This window comes from Portunus trituberculatus, chromosome 14 (assembly GCF_017591435.1).
Source record: "Portunus trituberculatus isolate SZX2019 chromosome 14, ASM1759143v1, whole genome shotgun sequence".
In the NCBI taxonomy this organism is placed as follows: domain Eukaryota; kingdom Metazoa; phylum Arthropoda; class Malacostraca; order Decapoda; family Portunidae; genus Portunus; species Portunus trituberculatus.
Window position 1 is genome coordinate 3,779,398 of NC_059268.1, and position 21,669 is coordinate 3,801,066.

A 21,669-nucleotide genomic window follows, 5' to 3' on the forward strand; every position below is an offset into this window, starting at 1 on the left:
TGGACAAAAGCCATGTCATGGAAATGGGAAAAAGTGAAAGACGACCAGTGGGAATCTATAAGATGGGAGATGGAGTAGAACTAGAAAAAGTAAAAAAGGAAAAGGACTTAGGAGTGACAATGGAAGAAAATAATCAACCGGTAAGCCATATTATGACTTTAGAATATGACTTTAGAAGCACAAGATCGCATAGTATGAAACTAAGGAAGGGACGATGTCTGAGAGATGTTAAAAAATTTTGTTTCCCGCAAATATGTGATGAGACTTGGAACAGTCTGAGTGAGGAAGTGGTGTCAGCAAAGAATGTACATAGTTTTAAAGAAAAATTGGATAAGTGTAGATATGGAGACGGGACCACACGAGCATAAAGCCCAGGCCCTGTAAAACTACAACTAGGTAAATACAACTAGGTAAATACACACACACACACACACACACACACACACACACACACACACACACACACACACACACACACACACACACACACACACACAGATGACACATAGATGACACAATAAGGAGTCTAATGAGAATCGTTAAAGAAAGGAGAAAGGTGATATTAGTAGGAGATTTCAACTGTAAAGAAGTGGACTGGGAAAATTATGAAAGTGGTATGGGGGAAGAAGCCTGGGGAGAAAGATTCTTGAACCTAATGATAGACAATATGATGGACCAGAGAGTAAAGGAATGCACAAGATTCAGAGGAAACACAGCAGAGATTGGACCTAGTTTTTACAAGTGGTATACAAATGAATGATGATATAAGATATAAGTGCCCATTGGGAAAGAGTGACCATGCAATATTAGAAATAAATATAGAAGAGGGAAAGGAAGATAGAGACGATTCATACAAAGGAGACCGATTATATTACAGAAAGGCTGATATTGAGAATCTCAAGAACTATTTTAAAAACGTAGACTGGGAGGAGATGGAAAACTCAAAGACAATGCAAGACAAATATAACTTATTTTTGGAAATATACAAAACAGGAGTCAGGGAATATGTCCCAAAATATAGACCAAAAGAAGAAGGAAAGAAAGATTGGTTTAATGCAAGGTGTGCTAGGGCAAAGGAGAAAAGAGATGGAGCATGGAAAAGGTGGAGGAGAAATAGGAATCCAACAAATAAGGAAAACTTCAAAGCAGCGAAAAATGAATATGTTAAGGTGAGGAAGGAAGAGGAAAAGAACTCCGAAAAAGATATTGTCGAAAAATGTAAGGAGCAACCAAAATTGTTCTATAGATTCATAAATGGAAAAATTAGGTAAAAAGAAACAATAGAAAGGTTAAAAGGAGGATGGTGGAAGACCCAAAAAAGTATGGCAGAACTATTAAATAAAAAATTCCAGGAGGTCTTTACTAAAGAATCCAAATTTGAGAGGCCACAGGGTAATAGAGAGACAATCTATATGAAAGAGATTAAAGTAACCAAGCTTGAAATAAAAGAGTTAATGAAGGAACTGGATGAAGAGAAGGCAATGGGACTGGATGAAGTCTCAGGCAGAATACTGAAAGAATGTAGGGAAGAACTAGCAAGTCCTATATACATCATAAAATGCTCAATAGAAAATGGAACAGTGCCAGTAGAATGGAAAAGAGCTGAGGTGGTTCCCATATATAAGAACAGAAGGAAAGAAGAACCTTTAAATTACAGACCGGTATGACTAACTAGTGTAATATGCAAGATGTGTGAAAGAATAATAAAGAAACAATGGATTGAGTTTCTTAAAGACAACACATTATTATCAAATAGCCAATTTGGTTTTAGAAAAGGACGGTCTTGTGTAACTAATTTATTGAGTTTCTATTCTAGAATAGTTGATAGAGTACAAGAGAGAGAGGGATGGGTTGACTGCATTTATTTGGATTTAAAAAAGGTGTTTGACAAAGTGCCACACACAAGATTACTGTGGAAGTTAGAGGAGAAGGGTGGCTTAAAAGGAAGCACATTGAGATGGATAGAAAATTATTTGAGGGGAAGAGAAATAAGGACGGTAGTTAAAGATATGAAGTCCAAGTGGAGAGCAGTAGAAAGCGGAGTGCCACAGGGGTCAGTATTGGCACCAATACTTTTCCTCATTTATATCAACGACATGCCAGAAGGAGTGAACAGCTACATAAATTTGTTTGCGGATGATACGAAACTGTGCAGAGTTATAAAGCAAAAGGAGGATTGTGAAATACAGCAAGAAGACCTAAATAAGATCTGGGAATGGAGTAAGAAGAGGGAAATGGAATTTAATGTGAACAAAAGCCATGTCATGGAAATGGGAAAGAATTTAAGACGACCTGTGGGAATCTATAAGATGGGAGATGGAGTAGAACTGGAGAAAGTCAAAAAGGAAAAGGAGTTAGGAGTGATGATGGAAGAAAACAATCAACCAGTAAGCCATATTGATAGAATTTTTAGAGAAACATATAATTTGCGAAGGAATATTGGAGTAGCATTTCACTACATGGACAAAGAAATGATGAAGAAATTGATAAGTACTATAATAAGACCCAGATTGGAATATGCAGGAGTAGTGTGGACCCCTCATAAAAAGAAACACATAAGGAAATTGGAGAGCTACAAAAATGGCTACAAGAATGGTCCCAGAACTTGAAGGGATGACATATGAGGAGAGACTAAAGACTATGGATCTACCAACCTTGGAACAAAGAAGGGAGAGAGGAGACCTGATACAAGTCTATAAATTGATCAACGGAATGGACCAAGTGGATAATGAGAAACTAATCCTGAGAGAAGAATATGACATCCGAAAGCACAAGATCGCATAGTAAAAAGCTGAGAAAGGAAGATGTCTGAGAGATATTAAAAATATAGTTTCCAGAGATGTATTGAGACGTGGAACAGTTTAGATGAAGAAGTAGTGTCTGCAACGAGTGTGCACACTTTTAAAGTAAGATTAGATAAGCGTGGATATGGAGATGGCTAAGCGTGGATATGGAGACGGGGCCACACGAGTATAAAGCCCAGGCCCTGTAAAACTACAACTAGGTAAATACACACACACACACACACACACACACACACACACACACACACACACACACACACACACACATGAAAAAACAAAGGTAAATTTGGATAATAAATATAATATATGGAGAAAGGATAGAGAGGGTAAAGGTGGAGGAGGAGTTATGATTATGACAAAGAAGGAGATAAATGTGGATAAAGTTTGGTATGGGAAGAACAATGCAGAAGTGATAAGCATAAGGTTAAAAAGTGATGGAAAAGAATTAATAATCATGGTGACCTATGTACCTCCTAAAACAAATTCTTGGACATTAAGGGAATACGACAATATGATCAAGGATACTTTACAGAGTTTGGAAAGTGTATTAACTGAAAAAAGAAAGGTGATACTAGCAGGAGATTTTAATTGTAAAGAAGTGGATTGGGAAAATCTAGTAAGTGGTGTTGGAGAGGAAGCATGGGGAGAGAGATTCCTTAATCTAATGATGGAAAATATGATGGAACAGAGGGTGAAGGAAAATACTAGATATAGAGGAGATGATGAACCGGCTAGACTGGATTTGGTGTTAACACGAGAAGTGTACCTATGTGGGGATATACAATATAAATGTTCATTGTGGAAGAGTGATCATGTGGTTATGGAAATGCAGATGGCAATAACACAGCAAAGGAGAGATGAGACATACAGACAACCCCCGTTTAACGAAGGGGTTACGTTCCTAAAAAAACACTTCATTAAGCGAAACTTCGTTAAGCGAACCGATTATAACAAGTTTAATGATCTGAACTTCCATTGAGAGTAAGCAAAGCGAGAGTGCATCATAGTACAGTAAAAGGTTTAATGAAAGTAAAAATTATGAAGTTAAACATCTAGGTAGTTTAATTTAAGTCATTATAATGTACACTAATGTATGTATGTATGTAACTTTATAATGTTGATGATCTTAACTTTATGAAGGGAGGAAGAGTGAAGGGAAAGACACTAAGAACCTGTGGAATATAAACAAAGTGCGATCATTGTACTGCATACAAAACTTATGTACCACATATCCACAAGGCTTTCCATTTTATCCATTGTAGAGTCACGAGTTCAGGTGGTTCTTTTAGCTTGCAAGGAAGATACGGTCTCACCAGCCTTCTGAACAGAGTCTGCTGACTTGAAAATAGAGACAGTATAATATGGAGTCAAGATAGTGGCCAGCACTGTTATAGCTTTCTGGCCTCTCTCGTGTCTGTGAATAATATCTAGCTTCACTTGGAGAGTAAGAGACTTCCTGGTCTTCTTACGAACACTAGGTCAATTGCAGGGCATTTTGGTGGTAAGTTGAGCTAGAGAAGACAAGCTGCTTCTGACACTGTTATGTTTTGACTGGGGAGTGAATGTTGTGGGTGTTGTCCACGAGAGCCTTGATCTTGATCTTGATCTTTATTCTATAGGGGCCCCAGGATTTTTCCTGAGGCAGGCCTTAGTACCAGCAGCTCCTGGTGTATTCAAAAGCCTGTCAGCTTGCGTGATATGGTGGGGCTTTCAAATTTGGAAAAAAATTATCCGGATAAAACTTCGTTAAAGCGAGTTTGGTGTTGGTTAAACGAGCAGATGGTAGTAAAATGAAACCTTCATTGTAGCGAAATTTCGTTGTGTGAACCTTCGTTGAACCTTCGTTAAACGGGGGTTGCCTGTACAGGAGTGGTAGATTGAATTATAGAAAGATGGACACAGAAAATTTGAAAAACTATTTCAGAACATTAGATTGGGAGATGTTACAAAGCAGAGAAGTGCAAAAAAAATATGAGTTTTTCATGAAATATTATAAAGGAGTTATGAAATTTGTACCAAAGTATAAACCGAGAGAGGAAGGAAGAAAGGATTGGTTTAATGCAACTTGTGTTAAGGCTAAAGAAAAGACAGATGTGGCTTGGAAAAGATGGAAAAAGAGCAGGAATATACTAAATAAAGAGAATTATAGAGTGGCAAGAAATGAGTATGTGAGGGTAAGGAGGGAGGAAGAAAGAAAATTTGAAAAAGAGTAAAGAACGTCCAAAATTGTTTTACAGGTTCATAAATGGTAAACTTAAAAAGAGAGAGTCCATTGAAAGATTAAAAGGAGAGCAAGAGATAGTAGATGACCCTAAGAATATCGCGGAATTGCTAAATAATAGGTTTCAACAAGTATTTACTAAAGAAACAATGTTTGTAAAGCCTCAGAATGTAGAAGGAAATGTGTACATGGATGACATTACGATACCTAAAAAGGAGTTATATAAAATGTTGTAGGAACTTAAAGATGATAAAGCGATGGGACCAGATGAAGTTTCAGGAAAATTATTGAAGGAATGTAGAGAAGAATTGATAGATCCATTATATGATATTGTAAGGTGCTCATTAGAAACCGGGGAAGTACCAGCAGAATGGAAAAGAGCTGAAGTGGTGCCCATTTATAAGGGAGCCAGTAAAGAAGAGCCTCTTAACTATAGACTTGTGTCTTTAACAAGTGTGGTCGGTAAGATTTGTGAGAGGGTGATAAAGAAATATTGGATACGGTTTCTGGAGGATCATAAGTTATTATCGGATCATCAATTTGGCTTTAGTAAAGGGAGGTCATGTGTAACAAATCTACTGAGCTTTTATTCAAGAGTGGTTGACAAAATACAAGAGAAAGAGGGATGGATGGACTGTGTATATTTGGATATAAAAAAAAGCTTTTGATAAGGTACCTCACATGAGACTGCTACGGAAATTAGATTTTTATGGAGGACTGAAGGGAAAAGTGTTAAAGTGGATGGAAAACTACTTGAGATGGAGGGAGATGAGAACGGTAATAAGGGATGCAAAGTCGGACTGGTTGGTGGTGGAGAGTGGAGTCCCACAAGGTTCAGTGCTGGCACCAATACTTTTCCTTGTCTATATTAATGATATGCCAGAGGAAGTAAACAGTTATATTAATTTGTTTGCGGATGATGCGAAGTTGTGTAGATATGTGAAGAGTGAAGAAGATTGTGAAATTTTACAGGCAGATCTGGATAGGATTTGGGAGTGGAGCAAGAGGTGGGAGATGGAATTTAATCTGAGCAAAAGTCATGTAATGGAGATGGGGAAGAGTGGAAGACGGCCAAGATGGTCATACAAGATGGGTGAAGGAGTAGTGTTGAAAAAGGTGGAAAAGGAAAAGGATTTGGGAGTGATAATACAAGACCATGGACAGTTTGAGGCTCATATTGACAAGATGTTTGGAGAAACATATAATTTGATTAAAAATATTGGATTAGCCTTTCATTAAATGGATAAAGATATGATGAAGAAATTAATCAGTACGGTAATTAGACCAAGATTGGAATATGCTGGGGTGGTTTCGTCACCTTATAAAAAGAAGCATATAAGGAAGTTGGAGAGATTGCAGAGAATGGCAAGAAAAATGGTACTGGAATTGGCAGAAATGACCTATGAGGAGAGATTAAAAGAAATTAATTTGCTTACCTTGGAACAAAGAAGAGAAAGAGGAGATTTAATACAGGTTTATAAACTGTTGAACGGTTTGGATGAAGTGGATAATGAACAAATGATGTTGAGAGAGGAAAATTTAAATAGAACTACGAGATCGCATAGTAAAATGATAACCAAGGGAATATGCTTGAAGGATGTGAAGAAATATAGTTTCCCACAGAGATGTGTGGAGGTGTGGAACAGTTTGAGTGAGGAGGTGGTGTCAGCGAGGAGTGTGCATAGTTTTAAAGGAAAGTTGGATGTGTGTAGATATGAAGACGGGGCCACACGAGTATGATACTAAGGCCCTGTAAAATTACAACTAGGTGAATACACACACACACAAGGGAGCCATTGTCGAGGACAGACGTGTCTGAGCAGCTCACAGAGAGTGCTACAAAAGGACTGGACCCAGGCCTAGACGTATGTACAGGGGGAGGGAGGGCCATAGTGTTCTCCTGTCTCCAAATGAAATAAGTGTTAGATTACGTATAACCAAGGAATAGATAAAGAGAGAGATATGGAACCAAGTAGGGCTGCCAGGCGCATGGAGGAACAAAACATGTGGCTGAAAATCAACGTTATATAGAAACACCTATTGGTTTAAGAAAACTGACTGAAGACACTATGGATAAGGATTTCTTGGGTTTCCGAGATGAACAAGGAAATATAAGAAGACTTGTAAATGTAGAGAGAGAGTTAAGATATTTGAAGGAGGCAATGTCCAGTCTCATGGACAAACATGACCGACTGGTAACAGAAAACACAGCCTTGAAATTGAGAATAACTGAATGTGAAAAGGTCAGTGGAATAAACCAAGAATTAAAAAAGAGATTTTAGAAATAAGGAAGCAAAATGAAGCTCTTAAAAATCACATGCCAGAAGTTGCAGGATAAAGTGCAGCAAGGGGTTACAGACAGGATAGAAGGTGGTCTAGGTGAAAACAAATTGAAAGAACTAAGAAATGAATGGAAACAAGAACAAGAGGAGGAAAAAGCCAAATTTTCAGAAGTGGTAAAGAGACAAATACAGGAGAAATCAAAAGTGGCTGTAATCGAAGTTATCAAGGAAAAAGAAAGTATAGTGCGAGATGCAGTGGACAAGAAAGCTTCATGATCTAAGGGATGAGAGAAAAGAAAAATCCAAATAAATTCACAAGAGAAAGTAAAGAAAGGGAAATGGCCAAAACGGTTATCAAAAGGGTACAAGACAGCACACAAGTGGAGGAAGTGGTTAGGCTGGGAAGGTACACTGAAGAGGGTAAGAGACCAATGAAGGTGAAAATGAGATCTCAAATAGCTGTAGAAGAAAAAATGGCTAGAAAAGGGAAGTTAGCCGATGATGTCGATCACAAAGAAACATGGATAAAAAAAATATGAACTTAGAGGAAAGGAAAAAGGAGAAAGTACTAAGAAGTGAGGCTAAGGAAAAAAATGAGAAAAGGACAGAGATAAAGAAGAATTTTTATTGGAGGGTTCTGGTACCTAAGGAAAAAAGAGGAGGTTGTGGAGGAGGTAATAAATCAAGAGTGACTTATACTACCATAGATGGTTTGTTATCAAGTATATTGGAAGTTTGGGACTATTTGAAAGAGAAAAAGGCAGATGTAATGTGTATCGTTGAAACAAAACTGAAGAATGAGATCCATGTCAACTTTAAAGAGGAAGGATATAATAACTGGAGGAGGGACAGAAAGGGTAAAAAAGGGGGAGGAAGAGTGCTAACAATGGTTCGTGATAACATTTGTATGGAAGATGCGCAATATGGAAAGGACAAAGTGGAAGCATTGGGAGTAACAATCAGAACAGAAAATTTGAAGAAGAGAAAAATTATAGTTACATATGTTCCACCAAAGACTAATACATGTGGATCAGAAGAGCATAAAGATATGCAAAGAGAGACGATAAAGTGTCTGGATATCATGATAAGAAGAGATAGAAGAATACTCTTAGTTGGAGACTTTAACTGTAAAAAAATAAACTGGAGAGAGATGGAAGCAATGGACAATACTGGGCAGTGGAGTGAGAAAGTGTTACAGTTGACTATGGTTAATACAATGGACCAGTGGGTAGAAGAGTCAACACGATACAGGGGGGAAGAGGAACCATCGTTACTTGACCTAGTCTTCACAAAAAAAAAAAAAAAAAAAAAAACGGAGTCCCCCTCCAATCATACATTACCTTAGTCCAATGGGGAGAAGTGATCATGTGACATTAGAGATGCAAATGTAGGAGGAAGATGAGATAAGAGAGAGAGAGGACTATAAAGGAGAGAGATCAAATTATGCAAGAGCAGATTTTGAAAAATTAAGGAGTTATTTTGCTAATATTGAGTGGAGTTATATTATGTGCAGGAAGATTGTACAAGAGAAATATGACATATTTTTACAGGAATACAATGAAGGAGTATAAAAGTTTGTTCCTGTCTATAGAGTTCAGAAAAAAAATACATGCTTGGTACAATGCTAGATGCTTACAAGCAAAAAAGGCAAAGGATCAAGCATGAAAGAAACATTTAAAGCAGGGAAATGACTATAATAGTCGGCAGTACAAAGATACTAGAAATGAATATATTAGAGTAAGGAGAGAGGAAGAAAGAAAGAAGTTTGAAAAGGATGTAGTGGATGAACCAAAACTTTTCTACAAGTTTATAAATGGCAAAACAAAGAATAAGGAAACAATTAAAAAAATAATCAAAGAAGGAAAGGCATACCAAACAGAGAAAGAAATGTGTGAAATAATGAATGAGAGCTTCAAAACAGTATTCACAGAAGAAGACTTCACAGAACCTAATAGGACAGAAGAAGACTTCACAGAACCTAATAGGACACTGGATTGCCAAGGATTACAGGAAATTGCAGTTCATAAAGAGGATATTGGAAGATTACTGGACAAGTTGGAAGTCAGAAAAGCAATGGGGCCAGATGGTGTATCAGGTTGGGTGTTAAAAGAATGTAAAGAGCAATTACTGGAGCCAATTTGGGAAATAATTAGAAGTTCAATAAATGAAGGGAAAGTTCCACTAGAGTGGAAGAGAGCCAATGTAGTACCGATATTTAAAGGAAGAAAGGTAACTGAACCACTAAACTACAGACCAGTGTCACTTACAAGTGTCATAGGGAAGTTATGTGAAATAATTATCAAAGAAAAATGGGTTAAATTTCTAGAAGAGGAGCAAGTCATATCGAACAGACAATTTGGGTTCAGGACAGGGCAGTCATGTGTATCAAACTTATCAAGCTTCTACTCCAGGGTTATTGCAGGACTTGAAAACAGAGATGGATGGGTTGACACAATATACCTGGACATTATAAAGGCATTTGATAAAGTCCCTCACGGAAGACTTCTTTGGAAACTAGAGAACATAGGAGGAATGCGTGGAACCTTGCTTGAATGGACAAGAAATTATTTAAAGGATACAGAAATGAGAACTGTGATCAGAGATACATACTCATCTTGAAGTAAAGTAACTAGCTGGATGCCACAAGTGTACAAGTGTACTTGTAAGTGTATCACTGATGACAAGGTCGCTGTGCGACAGATACAGGATAACAGTGGGCCCTGGTTTGTTATCCTATTATTTATGTTATGTTATGTTAAGGGTCAGTTTTAGCCCCCATTATGTTTCAAGTTTATGTAAACGACATTTGGATTGGAGTAAATAGCTATATGAATTTATTCGCTGATGATGCAAAGTTGCTAAAAGTTAGCAAAACCAGAGAGGACTGTCTACTGCTACAGGAAGATTTAAACAAGATCTATGAATGGAGCAAGAAGTGGAAATTGGAGTTTAATGCCAAGAAATGTCACATTATGGAACTAGGAAAGAGTAAGAGAAGACCAGTATGGAACTATCTGATGGGAGAGGAGCAAATAACGAAGACTAAAGAGGAAAAAGATCTTGGAGTGATCATACAAGAAAATCTGAGCCCTGATAAACACATAAACAAGATATTTGGACTATCATATAGGATGTTGACTAATATAAGAGTGGCAATTCATTATATGGATAAAGATATGAAAAAAATCATCACAAGCATGATACGCCCAAGGCTGGAATATGCAGCAGTGGTGTGGTCTCCTAGCTCTTAAAAGGATATAAGAAAATTGAAAAGGATACAGAAGATTGCTACAAAAATGGTGCCGGAATTGAAGGACCTCACATATGAAGAGCGACTGAAGGAAATGGAACCGCCAACCTTACAAGATAGAAGAGAACACGGGGACCTAATAACAATGTACAAGATAGTAAATGATATTGAAAAGATAGACAAAGAAGACCTGGTGATGTTGGTGGAAGAAGATGGAAGGACAAGAGGACATGAAAAGAGGATCAGGATGAGGCAGTGTGTGAAGGATGTTGGAAAATACAGTTTTTCCATACAGAACGGTGAAAAAATGGAATGCATTGGATAATGGAATTGTTGCAGCACATAAGTTTGCATAACTTTAAAGAAAAATTAGATAAATGGAGATATGGAGACAGAACACTATGAGCCCTGCTCGAACCCTGTACAATACAACTAGGTAAATACAACTAGGTAAACACACACACACACACACACACACACAGCGGTGATGTCGTACAAGGCAGACATGTAAACAACAGCTCCAGCTTTGGATATACTGCTGACTACAAAGCCCAGCAAACCTGGTAATGTATTGCAGGGGGAGAGAGGGCTTGGCTAGTTATCCTGTCTCCTAAGGTGTATTGAATTGCTTGTGTTGAGACCAAAAAAGTAATGGAAGGAGGTGGGATGGCGCTGCTATCAATGCAAACACGGGAGCAGGACCCAGGAGCAAGATGATTGAAACACCTTTGTGCTTACAACAGCTGGGAGGTTGGAGTAATGAAAGGGAATTTCCTAGCTTTAAAGAGGAGAAAGCCAGTATGTGAAGGATGATAACAGTAGAAATAGAAATTAGGTGTCTAAAGGAGATTATTGCTGGGATATCTGAGAAGCAGGATCAGCTGTTTACAGAAAACCAAGAACTGAAAGAGAAATGTGACAAGTTAAGACATGTAAACAACAGCTCCAGCTTTGGATATACTGCTGACTACAAAGCTCAGCAAACCTGGTAATGTATTGCAGGGGGAGAGAGGGCTTGGCTAGTTATCCTGTCTCCTAAGGTGTATTAAATTGCTTGTGTTGAGACCAAAAAAGTAATGGAAGGAGGTGGGATGGCGCTGCTATCAATGCAAACACGGGAGCAGGACCCAGGAGCAAGATGATTGAAACACCTTTGTATGTGGTACAATGATGCGCCCTTTGTTTACATTCCACAGGTTGTCAGCTAGCGTATTTCCCACTCCACTCTCCCTCCCTTCATAAATTTAAGATCATCTACATTATAGATTTAACTACATACATACATTAGCGTACATTATAATGACTTAGTCTTAAATTAAACTGCTTAAATGTTTAACTTCATAATTTTTACTTTCATTACCTTTCATTGTACTATGATGCACTCTTGTTTTGTTTACTCTCAATGGAAGCTCAAGTTAGGGGTCAAATTGGTTCGCATAATGAAAATTTGCTTAATGAAGTGTTTTTTAGGAACGTAACCCCTTCGTTAAGTGGGGGTTGCCTGTATATGGAAGCTTGACATACATAAAGAAATCCAAAATGAAGTGCTAAATTGCCTGGACAATATGTTAAGAAAAGACAGAAGAGTGCTACTTGTGAGGATCTAAACTGCAAACAAGTAAATTGGGAAGAAATGTATGTAAACAGTCACACTGGATGATGGGAGGAAGAAGTGTTACATCTGGCGATGGTGAACACAATGGACCAAAGCGTGAAAGACTATACAACATATAGAAGGGAAAAGAACAATCTATGCTGGATCTGATATTTATGAAAAAAACACAGCTTTGTCCAAGAAGAAAACATAAAATTTTCAGAGGCAGTAAAGAGACAAACCCAGGAGAACACTAAAGTCGCAGTAATACAAGTAATTAAAGAGAAAGAGGATCTTGTGCGAGATACGGTGGATAAGAGGAAAAAAAAAAAAAAAAAAAAAATCCAAGCAAGTTCACAAGAACATGAAGAGAGGAAATTGGCCAAAACTGTTAACAAACAAGTTCAGGATAGCACACAAGAACTGGACCAGGAGGTGGAGGAAGTGATCAGGTTAGGAGGATACAGTGAAGGGGGTAGGAGACCAATGAAAGTGAGAATGAGATCCCAAGTGGCAGCAGAGGAAATTATGACTAGGAAAGGGAAACTGGCCAATGATATTGAACACAAGGATATATGGATAAAAAGAGATATGAACCTAGAGGCGAGGGAAAAGGAGAAAGTGCTAAGAAATGAAGCTAAGGAAAAAAACGAGAAAAGGACGGAGAGCAAGAGAAAGAATTTTTACTGAAGGGTTCTAGATATGAGACTAAAGAAGTGGTACATACAGAAGAAAGACGAGGTCATGGAAGAGACAAAAAATTAAGAGTGGCATATTAATATAGATGGGTTGTTATCCAGTGTGTTGGAGGTTAAGGATTATTTGAAAGAGAAAAAGCCACATGTAATGTGGCTTTTTCTCTTTGTAACGTGAATCGTTGAAACAAAATTAAGAGAAGAAATCCATATTAACTTTAAAGAGCAGGGATATAATAGCAGGAGGAGAGACAGGAAGACTAAAGGGGGAGGAGGAGTGCTAATAATACTTGAATATTAAAAAGGCTTTTGATAAAGTCCCTCATGGAAGACTACTTTGGAAATTTGAGAACATAGGAGGATTGCGAGGAATTTTGCTAGAATGGACTAGAGATTATTTGAAGGATAGGGAGATGAGAACTGTGATCAAAGATACATACTTATCTTGGGGTAAAGAAACAAGCAGAGTGCCACAAGGATCAGTGTTAGTCCCCATTATGTTTCAGATTTATGTAAACGACATTCACATTGGGATAAACAGTTATATTAATTTATTTGTTGATGATGCAAAGTTGCTAAGAGTTATCAAAATCAGGAAAGACTGTCTGCTGTTACAGGAAGATATAAACAAGATCTATGAATGGAGTAGGAAGTGGAAGTTGGATTTCAATGACAAGAAATGTCACATAATGGAACTAGGAAAGAGCAAAAGAAGACTAGTGAGGAACTATTTAATGGGAGAGGAACAAATAATGTAGACTATAGAGGAAAAAAATGTGGGAGTGATTATGCATGAAAATCTGAGCCCCAAAAAACACATAAGCAAGATATTTGCTATATTATATAAAATGTTGACAAACATAAGAGTGGCATTTCAATACATGGACAAAGATATGACAAAAAAATCATCACAAGGATGATACGTCCAAGGCTGGAAAATGCAGCAGTGGTTTGGTCACTGACCACTAAAAAAGGTATAAGAAGATTAGAAAGGGTACAGAAGATTGCTACAGAGATGGTGCTGGAACTAAAGGACCTAACATATGAAGAATGACTGAAGGAAATGGGACTACCAACCTTACAAGAAAGAAGAGAACGTGGGAACCTAATAACAATGTACATGATAGTGAATGGCATTGAAAAGATAGACAAGGAAGACCTGCTGCTGGTGACAGAAGATGGAAGGACAAGAAGACATGTAAATATCAGGATGAGGCAGTGTATGAAGGATATTGGAAAATAGTTTTCCACACAGAACAGTGAAGAAGTGGAATGCATTGAATAATGAAGTTCTTACAGCACATAATGTGCATAACTTGAAGGAAAAATTAGATAAATGGAGACATGGAGACAGGACACTATGAGCCCTGCTCAAACCCTGTACAATACAACTAGGTAAATACACATAAATAAATAAATAAAATGAATTTATAATAATAATAATAATAATAATAATAATAATAATAATAATAATAATAATAATAATAATAATAATAATAATAATAACAATCATGCTTTCATAAGAATCCTGAAGACAAAATACACAGAATAATGTTACTGAGATGTTAACACAAAAACTCATATAAGCAAAAGAAAACGGTTCAATCTAATTTTTTTGTTGTGATGCTCGAGTCTCCATAGAACTTCAAGGTTTTTGTTTGGTCAGTTGAAGCTTCAAGGTCTGCTGATGACAAGATTCCTACAAGTTTATAAATACTTCTGTCAGGGGAGAAATACTTCAGATCCAACCTTAGTCTTGAGAAGAAGCAACTAAAGGCCCTGCCTAATGGAAAACCCCTCTGCCTTCTTCAGGACACAGTGTCTGCTCCCACCTGCCTCTGTTCTTGTGGTACTAAACCAGTAAAGTTGCTAGTATTTGTGGTAAGGTGTTTCCTTCCATCCTACCCACTGTTTATGCTGTTCTTGGGTATGCTTTATGCCTGTACCAACAGACCCACATAACAACAATAAAATGTCAGATCATAACACTATTTTGAATACTCACAGAAGCAAGAACCATGAAGAGGCTCTCCTACATAATTGTTCTGTGTATCACAACGGTCACAATGGTCCCCCGTCACTCCTTTTGTGTGGCAGTTGCAGCGACCAGTTTCCCTGTTGCATGTCTCGCCATGCTCATTACACATGCAGGCTGTAGTTGAGTTTCAATTATTAGTTTTACAACCAAAAGTACGTTATCTTTCCATATTATCCTTAGCACTATATATGTACAATTATTACTATACATGCACATTAATTTGATAATATTGTATTTACAAAAGAAAGCAGTCTATATTCAAATATTGAACTTTTATTTTGAAATACTGGATGTAAAATACAACTTCCTTTCACTATTTTTCTAATTTTGTCTCCATAACACAATTCAAATATAAAAACACTTGCTCCATTTCTTCTTCAGTTGGGCAGCAATTTCCAGCACCATGTTACGGAATTACAACAACCAAAGTAAAAGGTGTCACTCACGCCTGCACAGGCCTCCATTGATGGGTGAGCCGTAGAATTTGTGTGTACAGTGCTGACAGTGAGAGCCTTCAGTGTTATTACCACATGGCTGCATACACTGACTCTTGTTGTCACAGGTACTGTGGCCATTGCAGTTACATACTGAAACACACAGAAAGACAAGTTAAAAATGATAACAAGATAACAACTGAGAGAGGTAATATGAGATGAGTGTGCAAGTTTAGGGATGAGGAGAGAGATAAGCTGGTCTTACATCATTGGCTCAACTCAACCATGAAGCAGCACACTTAAATTGTTGCATATACTAGAAAGTATGATGAAATATGAAACAAATATTTTGAAGGTTTTATTTTATAAGCCAAATCACATTTTTTTTTTCCACTTCAGCATAAATATGCTGATATTTCATGAGTACCAAGTAATAGTTATTGAAAAGTAAGACAAATCACTGAAGTATTCACATAATTTCAATTTCTTTATGTATAAATAATACGATAAATCTATTCCTCTACTGAAACAGGCATTTGTATTGGGTATAGTACTATACTTACAGGGACATTCAGTAAAGAACCAGTTGGATGCAGAACAGTTATCCGAATTCCGGTTGAGTACTCCAGTGATTGGGTTGATAGGCCCACGCTGACCTCCTTCCATGCATCTTCCAATGCCTGTGCTACTGCCATCATCACACCAACCACAAGCCACATCTGCCTGACACTTCTTGCAGGTTTTGTGGAGAGCACAGCGGCGGTCTCCTGGCCAAATTGGAAGAAAAGATTTCCATAAGTTATGATTATAAATAATGGCAGATGCTAATATATCTAACATAGTATAATGGAGTGAAAATAAATAAGATGATTGAATATATTATGCAATATGAAATCTGAGAAATTCTGCAAAAATAGCTCTTTGCAATAGATAACCAATAGGAGAGGACCCAAACTCCCTCTGCAGTTCACAGATTCATCAATATTTCACATAAAATGTGATCTACTGCATACTGAATCTTTTTAATATTTTACAATCACATACTCAGAAATCAAAATAGCTAAAGTATTTTTAAACACATACCTATGACATAAATAGTTTCATAATAAAATTAAGATTATAACCATGCATTGTGTTTTTATACCATCTCTATTTCTAGGACAAAAATTACTTTGTTCCTCAATTGATAATTCAAAGTTAGTATATTTTCTTTCCTTCTAGGCTAGGAAGCAGACTACAGGAAACCATGAGCATATGAAGCCCTGTAAATGAGTTTACTTTCATAACTTAGAAACAAAAGTTTCATAATGAGATTGTCTATTGCCAAACAAGTTGTTCTGCATAGATGTTTTTAGTGTTACAGAGATCTAATGATGATAGGCAATGAACAGCAGCCATCCTGACAAGTTAGTTTTAATCTAAAGGCATACCATGTTTAGGCTATAGCAAGACACAACTTATGGACATGGTGATGAAGCACTGCAGGATTCTCGGACTGTTTCGGTTTCGGTTGCAAATCTTTTTCTCATAAAAAAAATGGAACAAAAATGGCTCTACACTTTCTCTGTGAAGCATTAACCTCTGCAGAGGTGAGGTGAAATATGTGTTAAGGTTTTGTGTTGTATTAAAGTCTCTAAAAATAAAAGAGCTTCGTACATCAGCCAACTACATTTTGCTCTATATAATAATGTGTTGTATAAACTCAAGTATCTATAAAGAAATATCATGCTAAAATAAAAATAGAAAAATACTGAAAGGAGTAAAAGTATGGTAAATCAATAGATACATCATAATAATGACAACTCAGTACCACAAAACGATGCTGACACTCTCCTGAATTAAACCAGCAGGCGAACACTGAAAACTCATCAGTTTGGGTCTTCTCCTATTGCTTTTAACAGTGAGAAATAATAAACAGTGCATATTAAATATACAATAGTTCAAATACCTTACAAATGTATGGTAATATCTAAGTGATTGATGGTTGTCTGCCTACACATTATAACCTGATACTATCTTATGTAGCTTTTCAAGTTCAAGATGCATTTATAAATTCAGTGTGCAGTCCATTACATATCTAGTCTCTTCTATACCTTGCTTGAGATCCATGCACTTCTTGGTTTCTGTGGTCCATTCCCTACACTGGCCGTAAGGAAAACTGACCAAGTAGGAGTTGTTGTTGACACAGCGTTGCTGGTTGAAACACCACATACATGTGCTCTGTGAAGGCACAAAATTTGAATGAATAAATTAATAATCTTTATCCTACTCATATATGGATTATTTTAGTGGTTCAAGTGGAAGCCATGAAAATCTTATTTTTATCAAAGTAAAAAAAGCAAAAGAAATACAGAATTACACAGAAAAACTGAAAAATATGATAATGTTATTTTTAGTAAGTTACTAACCATTTTTCACAATCTATAGATCCAAAAGACAGCAATTTCACACATGTATCTGTCTTTTCTTTTTTCAGTTTTCTATATTAATTTCTTGTGTGACAGTGACATAAATCTTTATTAAAAGTGGTAATCAGATCCCAGAAACATCCTTTGAGCAATGTGGCAGTACTATTATGAGAGGTCAGATAGCAACTGCAAACTGTATGTGAATGTCATGTTTTCTAAATACCAAGTAGTAAGGATATCTAATATCACAGACAGATGGACATTTTATAGTATTAACAAACAATGAATTTAGATATAAAGATCCTGAAAAAATCCTGATTCCTGACAAAAAATATCTAAAGATCCACATGCATATATCTTTTTCATATTCTAATAAGACAAGTTATTACTAGCAAGTAGGCAAAAAAAAAAAAAAAAAAAAAAAAAAAAAAAAAGTTTACCTCAGTGCACTTGGAGCATGTAAGTCTCTCAGCACAGGTGGCCTCACAGGGCTTGTGTGGGTGGAGAGCATTCCGTGTACCACCATTTATTGAAGAATGGTGGTCTTGCTGGTCAATGGGAGGAGTACTTAGAATGTTTTCTCCAGATATTTCCAGGTGCTCTGATGAGGTTGTCCTATTGCGGGCCACCACACACATTTGTTCTTGCCAATCACAGTGCTGGTGGGCACGGCACAGCTTACAGGTCTTAAGAGACTTACAGTGAGATCTGAGACTGTCCTCTTCACAACCATCCACACTGCCCACTCCCTGTTTCAAAGCAATTGAAGATATATTAACTGAGTAATCTAGTCTATTAGGAGCAAACATTTACAATATTAAGAAAATAATTTGATAAAGTGATTCAATTTATTCCATTATATTTTTTTTTTCTTTTCTGCTACACTCAAGTTATCAATTTAACTTATAAATAAGTAGATGAGAATACATGAAGCATGGTGAGCAACATCTTTCAAAATCTTGAAGCTATTTTGAAATAAAAAAATAAAATACTATGCTTCTTAGTGAGGTATGCAACAGATATATAGAAATGGAATGCAGCAAACAATAATGGAAACATGCTATGAATATGAGCCTCATCAAAGAAGAATGATGAACTCAAGATGGGATATATAGATTGATTGACAAGAAAATTATAGTGAGAATGAAAAACAAAGAGAATAAATAATACATTGAATACAGTTTAAATGGGCAAGTTATATCATACTTAGTGTTTTGAGCATTACATTCATAATCTTTAAGACTGAAACTGAAAGATGAAATGCAAGAGTAAAACCATCAAAAAGATGGTTAAACACAAATGTTTGATAAGTACTTAGGGGATAAGATGACAGGATGATATGAGAGGTTTTGATCATGCAACAAGGGAGTGACATAACTGGGAAAGATGAAGATTTCAGCTATGACCAACTCCTTTAGGAAAGATATATATATATATATATATATATATATATATATATATATATATATATATATATATATATATATATATATATATATATATATATATATATATATATATATATATATATATATATATATATATATATATATATATATATATATATAAGGATAAGATCACACTATGAAAACATGCAGTTTCTGTGGGAAGCAAACCCATATCTTTACGGTTTCAGTATCATGCACAAAGTACAAGTTTTACTGTATGTTTAATCCAACATGTCTGACATCATTGATATGGCAATAACACAAAATTATTGCAATCTCTGGGAGGTAAGTATAGAATATATATGTACATATGTACTGTCAGCTCTCTACTTGATGTATCAGTTTCCCTACCTATATTTCTAACAAAAGTGATATCTGCCATCCTTTTTTTTCATGACAATTGTCATTGGCTAAAGCTGCCTCATTCATTCCATTCTCTGGTAAATTCTGGAACTTCCTGCCTGCTTCTGCATTTCCACTTTTCTACGACTTGAACTCATACAGTGGCAGGTTCCAACACATTTATCCCTTACATCTGGCAAATTCTGTGGATCCTATTTGAGGACCAGCATCTCAGTGGATCTCTTTTTTTTTTTTTTCTTTTTCTAGTGATAATTTTCGTTGCCCTCGTTTGGTTCCCCTCCTATGCACACATGTGCACACACCCACACATGCATGCACACACACTAAGAAAAGGAAGATGTCTGAGAAATGTTGAAAAATATAGTTTCCCGCAAAGATGTATTGAGACGTGGAACAGTTTAAATGAAGAAGTAGTGTCTGCAACGAGTGTGCATACTTTTAAAGTAAGATTGGATAAGTGTAGATATGGAGACGGGGCCACACGAGCATAAAGCCCAGGCCTTGTAAAACTACAACTAGGTAAATAGGTAAATACACGCTGACAAGATGTGCTGAGCAGCTCCCAGGTGGAGCATGACCTAGACGTATGTGCAGGGGGATAGGGGGCCATAGGGTTCTCCTGTCTCCACAATAAATAAGTTTTGGATTGTATAGACAGAAAAATGGAGAGAAACGGAACTGAGTGGCGTGACCAGACATACAACATCAAAACAAATACCATCTTGTGAAAATCAGTGATTTATTGAAATACCTGTTGGACTAAGAAGATTGACTGAGGATAATATGGATAAGGACTTTTCAGGATTTACAGATGAAAGAGGCAATATGAAGAGGTTGATAAACATGGAAAGAGAGATAAGGTACATGAAGGCAGTGATATCGAGTTTAATGGACAAGCAGGACAGACTGACAACAGAAAATACAGAGCTGAGATTGAGATTAGTCAAATGTATAAATATAAAGATCAGTGTAATCAATCAGGGATTGAAGGAGATACAGGAGATAAAGAAACAAAACAATATACCAAAAGCTACATGTCACAACTACAAAGACTCCTTAAGGTGCCTACAGATAAAGTATAGGATGGGATTGAGGATAGAATGGAAATTGGACTGGATGAAAACAAGCTGAAGGAATTACGAAATGCATGGAAACAAGAACAGGAAGAAGGAAAAGTTAAGTTTTCAGAGGTAGTAAAGAGAAAAATTCAGGAAAAAACAAAAGATGGTCTTATACAAGTAATTAAGGAGAAAAGATCAAGTGAGAGATACATTGGATAAGAGGAAATGTTTCATGATTTTTGGGATGAAGGAAAAATAAATCCAAACAAGTTCATGAGAGAGCGTAGAGAGAGAATTGGCCAAAACTATTATCAAACAGGTCCAGACAGCACACAAGAGCTGGAACAGGAGGTGGAGAAAGTGATTAGGTTGGGAAGATTTAGTGAAGGGGGTAGAAGAGCAATGAAAGTGAGAATGAGATCGCAGGTGGCGGTGGAGGAAATTATGACAAGGAAAGAGAAGCTGGCCGATGATACTGAACATAAAGATATAAGGATAAAAAGAGATATGAACCAGAGGAAAGAGAAAAAGAAAAAGTGCTAAGAAATTAAGCTAAGAAAAAAACGAGAAAAGGACGGAGAGTAAGAAAAAGAATTTCTACTGGAGGTTTCTAGATATGAGACTAAAGAAATGGTATCTACGGAAGAAGGAGGAAGTCATGGAGAATCAAAGAAATTAAGAGTGACATAATAATATAGATGGGTTGTTACCCAGCGTGTTGGAGGTTAAGGATTATTTTAAAGGAAAAAGCTGGATGTAATATACATCGTTCAAACAAAACTAAAAGCGGAGATCCATGTTAACTTTAAGGAGGAGGGATATAATTGCTGGAGAAGAGACAGAAAGGGTAAAGGGGGAAGAGGAGTGCTAATAATGGTTTGTGATAATATATGTGTGGAGGATGTGCAATATGGTGAAGACAAGGTGTAAGTAATTGGAGTAACAATCAAAACAGAAGAATTGAAAAAAGAAAAATCATAGTTATATATGTGCCACCTAAGACATGGGAAACTGAGGAACATAAAGATCTGCAAAGAGAGGTGATTAAGTGCTTAGATAAGATGATGAGAA

The 21,669-nt window shown here is 36.6% G+C and overlaps 1 protein-coding gene across 2 annotated transcripts in view; it reads right to left on the minus strand.

Moving 5' to 3' along the window:
* LOC123503529 (attractin-like protein 1) overlaps window positions 1-21,669 on the minus strand; it is a 97,059-nt gene that overhangs the window by 26,476 nt on the left and 48,914 nt on the right. For both annotated transcript variants that reach the window (XM_045253368.1, XM_045253369.1), the window contains 5 exons: window positions 18,167-18,475; window positions 17,412-17,538; window positions 15,882-16,085; window positions 15,331-15,471; window positions 14,852-14,998 (listed from right to left, as the gene is read on the minus strand). In XM_045253368.1, the coding sequence (XP_045109303.1) occupies window positions 14,852-14,998; window positions 15,331-15,471; window positions 15,882-16,085; window positions 17,412-17,538; window positions 18,167-18,475 (928 nt within the window). The remainder of the gene's footprint in view (window positions 1-14,851; window positions 14,999-15,330; window positions 15,472-15,881; window positions 16,086-17,411; window positions 17,539-18,166; window positions 18,476-21,669) is intronic.